Raw genomic sequence first — 10,943 nt, 5'->3', positions numbered from 1 at the left:
TACATTGGCTGTTTCTGCTTGTACTATTCCTCCCTGCATTATTTCAAACTGATCTGCTGAACAAAGAGCTTCAAATATCTCCATATGTTGCATCAGGTTTTTAGTGCTGCTAACAGAGCTCTGCTAATTCAGTGAGGAACACGTTTCATTTCCTTTAAATTCTTCACAATAAAAGTCGCCCGTTATTTAGTCATGTGTAATATGAGGCAGTAAAGCAGAAAATGTTGGGTTTGCATCAGTGGTAACTTAACATGCCTCTGACACATAAAGCTGGCCAATCAGAACAGAGTTGGCTCATCGGGAGGGGGGCCTTAAAGAGACAGGAGTTAAGACTGCCTGTTAGAGACAGAGGCTGAACTAAGAGGCTGCATAAAGGGCCAGTATAAGATAAATAATGAGTTTATTGAACTGTGAATCATGCAAAGCTACTCTAGTGGAGTCCTGGAATAAAGCTGCTGCTTCGTTCACAGATGTGGAATAATACTTTTACATTAAAGATAACGTAGAAAAATCAATAAGTAGATTCAGTTTTAGTTCAGACGTTACTTTTAGTTCTTGGAAACATTTTGATTTCATTTTCTTTTTGTTGTCTTTTATTTTGACACTTTTGTTTTTGTTTTTACTGCTAGTTTCTATTGTCTTCATTATTATATGTCAAATTATTTTCACTTCTTTTGTGATCTATGTTTGTTTTGTCCTTTCTTGTTTTATTGAGATTGTCATTGTTGTTGTCGTGGGCTCAGGAAGTCCAGCAAACACTTTGTGGAAGCTAATGGGGATCCAAATACAAAAGAAAGAATAGGTTTAGCTTTCTTTGGTTAGTATTTACATAGCGTTTTTAATTGGATCATTTCTGTTCTTTACTCTTTGTGTTGTGGTTCATGAAACAGACAGTAAACCTTATTTACACAAACAGCACTTTATTATTTCTCAGTGTTAACAGTGTCTAGTAGCAGGAGTCCAGGATGCGCCTCATGCTCATGAACCTCATGCTGCCCATGCCCAGGTTCATGAAGGTCCTGTGCTCTCCAGGCCTCATGTACACCATCCTGCCTCTGAACTGGGTCTGCTCGAACATCAGCCAGTGTCCCTCCATCACGTTACAGGACATGCAGTTGGACATGCGGAAACGCTCCATGATGTCCTCGCAGTCGTCCATCAGCTCGGACATCTGGCCTCCGAAGTTCTCCCTCTCGTAGATCTTCATCCTGAAAGATCCACGGTGCTGCAACACATGGAGCCACTCATCAGTAATCAATAATCAGTCAGTGTCAGTCGAACGCATGAAGAGTTCTTGGGAGTTAATTTGGATCAGTCCTTATTTGTACCTAAATATATTACATAGCCAGAAGTATGTGGACACCTGATCAAAGTACACGATATAGAGTTGATGTTAAAGGAAAGGTTCAAAATCTGGTTTCTTCATTATTCTATGACAGTAAACTGAATATCTTTCGGTTGTGGACTGTTCATTGGGACAATACAAGATATTTGAGGATGCCATCTTGGGTTTTAGAAACAGACATTTTATAGACCAAACAACTAATCGATTAATCGAGAAAATAATCGACAGATTAATTTATAATGAGAATAGAGTTGCAGCTCTAAACTCTGGTCACTGTGTATGAAAGTCAGACGGGCTACTCGTCCTTCCACCACTCCGACCTCCACGTCCTTACATTGTGAAAGTCTTACTTTAAAAGACATAAATCATGAGCTGCAGAATCGTCCAATGTTGCTGTAATTCCTCTGACACTGAATTAGTCACAGAGGAGTGAGAAACAAGACTGTCAGTCATCAAACAGTGACGTTATAAAAACTACAAGATGAAGGACTGCAGTCCGATTGGTCAGATGGGGTCTGAACTGATTCAGACTGATGAAGATGTTAGGGCTGTAATGTGATTGGCTGTGTGGTTACCATGGGGATCATGCGGCAGGACCTGATGCAGTCGCTCATTCCCATCATGCTCATGTAGTCGGAGTACTCGCCCCTATTCAGGAAGAACTGGTTGCCCATGAAGTTGGTGCGGTCATAGACCATGAAACAGCCTCTCTCCACCCTGCAGGACTGACACCTGCTCAGGAAGGAGGACATGTCGGGGCAGTCACTGTTGCACTCATAGGAACGACCCTGGAAGTTCCTCTCCTCGTAGAAGACGATCTGAGACAGAGACAGAAGAGTTGTTGTCTATACTGTATATATGAAAATAATCACTGGTCACAGCTTTACTCCATTACAAGTACATTACAAGCTAGTTTGAAATAAATATTGGAAATATTGGATCATTTGAACATTTATTGAAATGAAACCATGTGAGAAGTTTAGAGGGTAAAATCACTATTTGGTGGAGCTGTTAACAACTCATAGACATGTGAAATGTGACCCCGACTACACACTGCTTTTTGTAAGACGTCAAAAGCCCAAAAGGTTGGAAACCACTGGTTTCATCTTTAACAATGTGTTGTATTTTAAAAGCTTGTTAGATTATCCATTGTGTCAAATCTTCATCTGAAAAGTAACTAAAGCTGTCAAATAAATGTAGTGGAGTAGAAAGTACAATATCTCCCTCTGAAATGTAGTGGAGTGGAAGTATAAAGTAACATCAAATGGAAATACTGAAGTATTTCATAATTGTACTTAAGTACAGTTCTTGAGTAAATGTACTTAACTACTGTGTAATAATCAATACATTGTCAGCCTGATCAGGTGATCAGTCTCTACTGTTATCTAGCTTCAAAGGTTGGAAAGTCATGTGACTTTCCGACTTACAAGATATGCGTTTTCCAGCTGATCTCACTCCTATGTGTGTGTTTGTTTTTCAAAATAAAATGTAGAGAAGCAATGCATTCTGGGACTTACCTTGCTCCTCATGTTCATGTCGGTGGTGGACATGTTCGTGTATTGTCTACGTGCTGTTGGTGTGCTTCATACCTGTCTGAGCTCACAGCTTTTATACACCTGAACATCAAGCTGCTTTGTGTTTCAGAGCGCTGAGTCCGCAGAGACACACAAAGCACCATAGTACCAGTACAACACTGGGTTGACTTTGACCAGTAAAACGATGTGCATATGACATTCAGAAGATACACAAGTCATTCATCAGTGGTGGAATGTAACTAAGTACATTTACTCAATTAATGTACAATTTTTAGGTGCTTGTACTTTACTTGAATATCTCAGTGCTTTACATAAAACACAAAAGGCATTAAGACAGAATACAAAAGCAACACAAGGCAATGTAAAAAGACATTTAAATACAATCAAAAAGTCTTAAATTGGAAATAAAAATAAGCTAAAATAAAATAAGACAGATAAAACAGTAGAATAAAAGTTACAGTGCAGTGTCAGATATTAACCTTCAAATTTGGTTTAATAATAGGCAGTGGCAAACAGAAGTGGATGGAATAACTGAATTTAGCTGATAATACTTTTGTACTTTTACTTAAGTAAAGGATCTGAGTAATTCTTCCACCACTGTTAACAATCAACAACAAACTGTGACATGTCAATTTGAAAAGAATAGGGTTGATTTCGTTTGGGTAAATAACCCGGCAGTAAAATAAAACTAAAATTGGGTCAATACAACCTCTTAAGTGGATTTCTGGGTAACATTAACCCAGTTTTGTGTTGCTGCTATATGGACCTGATATTGAGTAATTTTTAGTGATTGATTTGAACATGAATCTGTTGTCTAAATGTCATCCAGCATTAGAAAAAAAAGAATATCCTCTGTGGTTTGTATGTGTGATAATATTTTAAATGTAAAAATGTGAACTTTGTAAAGCAGAACCAGAATGGGTTCATGTCACACTTTGTGGCTTTTACAGGAGGATTTCATGCTAATCATTGGACTGAATATCCAGTCATTCTCCTGCGTTCCTTTACCCTCCGTCACCACCTCAATCTGCATATACACACCTTGCCATCTGTTTGGAACACATTATGACACCTCCTACGTTTTTCTGTCTGAATTAAATGAACCTGATTTACACAGTTGCTTGTGTTAAACATATATTTAAAGACATGTTCTACTGTCAGAAATGATGTTATAATGACAACCACATGGGACTGTTGTTGGGCCTCACAATCTATGTGTATGAGACAAAGGCAGGCCTTCATGCAGTCACAAAGCCTGATAACAAGGAAGGGCGCCCAATCAAACAAAGGGAGTCCAAAACAGACTCCATTTCCCAACACGCTTCGTTCAGTTCGCACCTTGGTGTGAAATCGTTTCTCATTGGCAGAGACGCACCAACACCACCAGGAGTCATGGCAATGCAGCCGTGATGTCACCGCCCCTTTACGTACTGGCTGAATGAATTCAACATCGCCTATCCATTGTAACTGTAACCTAGAAATAACGTCATCTATCACTGGAGGCTCAAGCTGTTCCACTAACGCAGCTTAGCCGTATCTAGTCAACGCTAACTCTAGCCAGGTTTGAATAAGCTTGCAGTGTGCGTGTGCACGGAGGACACAAGCAGCTCAGAACAATCAATTGTCAAAAAGATACTGTGTTGGAAAAAGAAAAGAAAACTAGAGCGGTGTTTACCTCAGCAGCGGAACAAACCCTGCTGATGAAAGTATATGAAGAATATAAAGGAGTCATCACCAAAAAGGGCAATACTGCTGCAATTAACAAGGTGAGGGAGATGGCCTTGCACAAAATTTCGGACAGATTAAAATCCTAAATTATACAGTCCTATGTAGGTTGCTAGTGATGGCTTAAAGGTTAGAGGAGTGAGTTTATAATTAGAAGGTTGACAGTATGATCCCCTGGACGGGCAGGATCAATCTAGTCAGAAAAGTGAAGAGCAGCGCTTGTCCATATTTATGGTTTTGTCTTTATTTGTTAACGAATGAACATTCAGATCACAGACTATGGCTATAGTAGTTATTATAGTAGGCTGGATAATATCAGATGCATGTTTAAAAACATGGTATAGACAACTTAAGAGAACCAACTTACCAACTGTATAATCAGCTACTCTTTGACACATTTTCTCTTTCACAGGAGTTTCAATTCAATTCAGTTCAATTAACAACCATCATTGAAAGTTAAAAATTAGGAAGTTGCATTTGGAGATGAAGAAACTGGAGAAGGATATAAGTACAGTGGAAACCACTTATAGTGATCACGTCTGTCCAGGTCAAATATCACTACAAGTGGATGATTACTATAACCAGTTTTTTCATGCAGAATACCATCTAATTGACATTTGTATGCTTATTAGCCTACATGAATATAAAGTAATAAAATGGACAGTTTCACTATTTACTGAATTTTATCGACTGTTTCAAAATACAGTACAGCTGTTTCAAACGCAACGTGCACACATTTCTGAAGCAGTGGGGTTCTGACTTTCTGCCAATGACAAGTTCCTTCTTTTCTTTGGTGGAAGAACAGGTGAAGAAAGCAGTGATCCTTTCCTTAGATTTCTTTTCCCCCTTTTTATTGTCATAAACTTGGAGGAGACTATGTTTTTCCTTTCACTAACCACCTGATTTGCTGCCAAGTCCATTTAACTCTCCTGGTACTGTAGCTATTAGAACACCGATTAGAAAACTGATTAGTCTTTTATCATACTTACCATTGTTTTGATATGTCATTGTAAATTTATAACTGTGCAATGGGTTAGGGATTTTGTTGAATTATATCAAACTGTAAATGAAAAAGAAAATTGATTACTCTATTGGTATTTATCACAGATAATATTCAATCTATAAAATTAATTTCACTTTAATTTGGCCAAAAGCTAAAGTTATTTCCACCTATCCTTCATTATGGGACACAGTCTAATGTTTAAGAGTATAATGTTTAAATCTGCTGCATCAAATTAAAAGTTTAAGAGCTCTGAATATGGGCAGCAAAGAAAGTTGATAACCTCTGTCATGATACCACTTATCTCTCAGTGAGAGGTTAGGGTTTATTGAGCCAGCTCACACAAAGACAGCCTGGATATGTTGAACTTCCTTCGTAGTACACCCCTCTGGACTCAAAGGAAAAACAATACCAAGCTCAAGCACTACACAAAGAAACACAAATGGCAAATGCAACTATCACAAACAATTTGTAACCCAGAGCACATTCAAAACACACACAGCAACACCAAAAAACCCCAAAACACAAAAAGTCCAGAAACAGATTCCATAACATTCATAGGAAACAATATTTTCTAAATGCAGAGGTATTCTGCTGTAAAACATGTGAAGAGGTTTAACATTTTAACACAATGTGCCCTGCAAGTTGTATAATGAAGGAAAATTAGAGTCAAAATAAATATTAGATCATAAAACGGGGTCAGGACAGGAATGAATTTAGGCACAAATACCAAGACTTCTAGACTGCTCAACAGCTTCTTCCCCCAGGCTGATCATCATCAACACTATGGATCCCCCCATGATCACACCCACCCCCCTTACTCTCCCTTTATTGATTCCCCTAGGGCTGCCAGTGGACGTTTCGCCTAGGGCACCAAACAGCCCTTTGTTAACAATTATATGTCTTGTATACATAATCGGTTATATAATAACTAACATATTTCATATTCTTGTATTGTAAATTATGTTATACAACATATATATACATATCTAAAAACACTTTCTCTCCCTGCTTATTACATTATAGTGTTTATGAACTGTTTCTATGCTGCTTATTGATGTTGAATGATGCACAGAATCACATGAATTTCACTCAAATGAGACAGCAGCTACTGAAAACTGCTAAGATAGTTAGCATTAGCATGAGTTTAGCATGACTGGACCTAAAGAGGATCTATTATGTGTTTTCTTATTTTCAGTCATATATATAATGTTACATTGCCAGATGTTCATATTAAATGTGGCCAAAGTGTCAAATAATGTGGTAAAAAGTACCAACTTCAGACTGCTCTGAACACTGGGTTTCCAACAGTTTTTTTCTACTTTCAGCCCAAGCCAATGTCGGCTGGTGACAGATTTCTTTATATAGTCATCTGCTCCACACCGAGCACACCAGTTCGCTGCTCTGCTCCACTAACATTATGGCATTTTTCCATTGTTTTGGGGGTAGTCACGCCGAGGCATGACTCCATTACACATCAGGGCAAAGTAAAATAAGTAGTTTAGTTGTTGGAGGTGGGCTGGTTATCTGTGGCTCTTCATCAAACATCATCATCACTGTGGATGTTTCTGCTTGTACTATTCCTCCCTGCATTATTTCAAACTGATCCGCTCAACAAAGAGCTTCAAATATCTCCATATATTGTGTCAAATGGTTTTTAGTGCCATTAATTGCTAATTCAGTGAGGGACACGTTTCATTTCCTGTAAATTCTTCACAATAAAAGTCGTCTGTTATTTAGTCATGTGTAATATGAAGCAGTAAAGCAGGAAATGTTGGGTTTGCATCAGCGGTAACTTAACATGCCTCTGATACAGAAAGCTGGCCAATCAGAACAGAATAAATAAGGAGTTTTTTGAACTGTGAATCATGCAAAGTTACTCTAGTGGAGTCCCAGAATAAAAATTTAGAGCTGCTGGTTCATTCACAGATGTGGAATAATACTTTTACATTAAAGATAATGTAGAAAAATCAATAAGTAGATTCAGTTTTAGTTCAGATGTTACTTTTAGTTATTGGAAGCATTTTGATTTTATTCTCTTTTCCTTGGCTTTTATATTGACACTTTTGTTTTTGTTTATATTGCTAGTTTCTATTGACTTCATTATTATACATCAAGTTATTTTCACTTCTTTTGTGATCTATGTTTGTTTTGTCCTTTCTTGTTTTATTGAGATTGTTGTTGTTGTCGTGGGCTCAGGAAGCCCAGCAAATACTTTGTGGAAGCTAATGGGGATCCAAATACAAAAGAAAGAATAGGTTTAGCTTTCTTTGGTTATTATTTACATAGCGTTTTTAATTGGATCATTTCTGTTCTTTACTCTTTGTGTTGCGGTTCATGAAACAGACAGTAAACCTTATTTACACAAACAGCACTTTATTATTTGTCAGTGTTAACAGTGTCTAGTAGCAGGAGTCCAGGATGCGCCTCATGCTCATGAACCTCATGCTGCCCATGCCCAGGTTCATGAAGGTCCTGTGCTCTCCAGGCCTCATGTACACCATCCTGCCTCTGAACTGGGGCTGCTCGAACATCAGCCAGTGTCCCTCCATCACGTTACAGGACATGCAGTTGGACATGCGGAAACGCTCCATGATGTCCTCGCAGTCATCCATCAGCTCAGACATCTGGCCTCCGAAGTTCTCCCTCTCATAGATCTTCATCCTGAAAGCTCCACGGTGCTGCAACACATGGAGCCACTCATCAGTAATCAATAATCAGTCAGTGTCAGTAGAACGCATGAGGAGTTCTTGGGAGTTAATTTGGATCGGTCCTTATTTGTACCTAAATACATTACATGGCCAGAAGTATGTGGACACCTGATCAAAGTACACAATATAGGGTTGACGTTAAAGGAAAGGTTCAAAATCTGGTTTCTTCATTATTCTATGACAGTAAACTGAATGTCTTTTGGTTGTGGACTGTTCATTGGGACAATACAAGATATTTGAGGATGCCATCTTGGGTTTTAGAAACAGACATTTTATAGATCAAACAACTAATCAATTAATCGAGAAAATAATCAACAGATTAATTGATAATGAGAATAGAGTTGCAGCTCTAAACTCTGGTCATTGTGTATGAAAGTCAGACGGGCTACTCGTCCTTCCACCACTCCGACCTCCACGTCCTTACATTGTGAAAGTCTTACTTTAAAAGACATAGATCATGAGCTGCAGAATCGTCCAATGTTGCTGTAATTCCTCTGACACTGAATTAGTCACAGAGGAGTGAGAAACAAGACTGTCAGTCATCAAACAGTGACGTTATAAAAACTACAAGATGAAGGACTGTAGTCTGATTGGTCAGATGGGGTCTGAACTGATTCAGACTGATGAGGATGTCATGGCTGTAATGTGATTGGTTGTGTGGTTACCATGGGGATCATGCGGCAGGACCTGATGCAGTCGCTCATTCCCATCATGCTCATGTAGTCAGAGTACTCGCCCCTCCTCAGGAAGTACTGGTTGCCCATGAAGTTGGTGCGGTCATAGACCATGAAGCAGCCTCTCTCCACCCTGCAGGACTGACACCTGCTCAGGAAGACGGACAGGTCGGGGCAGTCACTGTTGCACTCATAGGAACGACCCTGGAAGTTCCTCTCCTCGAAGAAGACGATCTGAGACAGAGACAGAAGAGTTGTTGTCTATACTGTATATATGAAAATAATCACTGGTCACAGCTTTACTCCATTACAAGTAAAAGTCCTGCATGAAAAATCCTACTTAAGTAAAAGAACATAAGTATTATCAGCTTGATGTAGTTAAAGTATTGCAGTAAAAGTATTGGTTTGGTTCCTCTGACTGATATATTATTATATATGACATCATTAGATTATTAATAGTGAAGCATCAGTGTTAGAGCAGCATGTTACTGTTGTAGCTGCTGGAGGTGGAGCTAGTTTACACTACTTTATATACAGTTAGCTGATACAAAGATCTGTTTTCAGTTTTTGGACTTTTTCTCTAATCTTTGATTTTTGCTGAAATATTGGATCATTTGAACATTTATTGAAATGAAAGCATGTGAGAAGTTTAGAGGGAAAAATCACTATTTGGTGGAGCTGTTAACAACTCATAGACATGTGAAATGTGACCCCGACTACACACTGCTTTTTGTAAGACATCAAAAGCCAAAAAGGTTGGAAACCACTGGTTTCATCTTTAACAATGTGTTGTATTTTAAAAGCTTGTTATATTATCTATTGTGTCAAATCTTCATCTGAAAAGTAACTTAAGCTGTCAAATAAATGTAGTGGAGTAGGAAGTACAATATTTCCTTCTGAAATGTAGTGGAGTGGAAGTATAAAGTAACATCAAATGGAAATACTCAAGTACTTCATAATTGTACTTAAGCACAGTACTTGAGTAAATGTACTTAATTACTTTCCTCCACTGTATAATAATCAATTGGGTGAGTATCAATACTGATTAGTCTCTCCTGTTATCTAGCTTCAGAGGTTGGAAAGTCATGTGACTCTCAGACTCAGAGATGTGTTTTCCAGCTGATCTCACTCCTGTGTGTGTGTTTGTTTTTCAAAATAAAATGTAGAAAAGCAATGCATTCTGGGACTTACCTTGCTCCTCATGTTCATGTCGGTGGTGGACATGTTCGTGTACTGCCTGCCTGCTGTTGGTGTGCTTCATACCTGTCTGAGCTCACAGCTTTTATACACCTGAACATGGAGCTGCTTTGTGTTTCAGAGCACTGAGTCAGCAGAGACACACAAAGCACCATAGTACCAGTACAACACTGGGTTGACTTTGACCAGTAAAACGATGTGCATATGACATTCAGAAGATACACAAGTCATTCATCAGTGGTGGAATGTAAATAAGCACATTTACTCAAGTACTGTATTTATGTACAATATGTAGGTACTTGTACTTTATTTGAGTATCTTCATTTATGTTAATTTAAACTTCCACTCCACTACATTTCAGACGGAAATATTGTACTTTCTACTCCACTACCTTAATTTGACAGCTTTAGTTTCTTTTCAGATGAAGATTTTACGTTAAATAATATATGATAAGCTTATAACATTAAACAAATGTTTAAAAAATTAAACCATTTGTTTTTGTTTTGGCTTTGGTAAACCTTTTTGGCTCATAACCCCTGTGTGTACTATTGACTTATTGTCATGTTACAGATGTTTGAGTTGTTAGCAGTTCTACCAAATGAATAATTGTCTGAGTCCCAAAGAGGTAAAACTTTCCAATGTTTGACAAAAACCAAAATTTAGAGAAAAGTGAAAAATGAATCAAACTTTTTGTGGCAGAACTGTGTTTTTTCTTCTGTCCTTTACCCAGCTGATTTAACAGTTATCAGTCACAGC

The 10,943-nt window shown here is 38.2% G+C and overlaps 1 protein-coding gene across 3 annotated transcripts; it reads right to left on the bottom strand.

Moving 5' to 3' along the window:
- Nucleotides 1-900: 900 nt before the first annotated feature.
- Nucleotides 901-10,257, bottom strand: LOC122985374 (gamma-crystallin M2-like). 3 transcript variants are annotated; one of them, XM_044355973.1, is made up of 3 exons: nucleotides 10,182-10,257; nucleotides 1,921-2,163; nucleotides 901-1,225 (listed from the first exon to the last, which is right to left on the bottom strand). In XM_044355973.1, exons 1-3 carry the CDS (start codon nucleotides 10,212-10,214, stop codon nucleotides 947-949), a joined length of 555 nt encoding a protein of 184 aa, XP_044211908.1. In that variant the 5' UTR covers nucleotides 10,215-10,257; the 3' UTR covers nucleotides 901-946. The 3 variants fall into 3 exon arrangements, with proteins under 3 accessions (XP_044211908.1, XP_044211909.1, XP_044211910.1); XM_044355974.1 differs by lacking the exon at nucleotides 10,182-10,257 and adding an exon at nucleotides 2,863-2,926; XM_044355975.1 differs by lacking the exons at nucleotides 901-1,225; nucleotides 1,921-2,163 and adding exons at nucleotides 7,965-8,286; nucleotides 8,982-9,224 and having other exon boundaries at nucleotides 10,182-10,244.
- Nucleotides 10,258-10,943: the final 686 nt, after the last annotated feature.

Source organism: Thunnus albacares, chromosome 7 (genome assembly GCF_914725855.1).
Source record: "Thunnus albacares chromosome 7, fThuAlb1.1, whole genome shotgun sequence".
Classification (NCBI taxonomy): Eukaryota; Metazoa; Chordata; class Actinopteri; order Scombriformes; family Scombridae; genus Thunnus; species Thunnus albacares.
The sequence above is the reverse complement of the archived record's forward strand: the minus strand, read 5'-3'. Positions and strand labels throughout refer to the sequence as shown.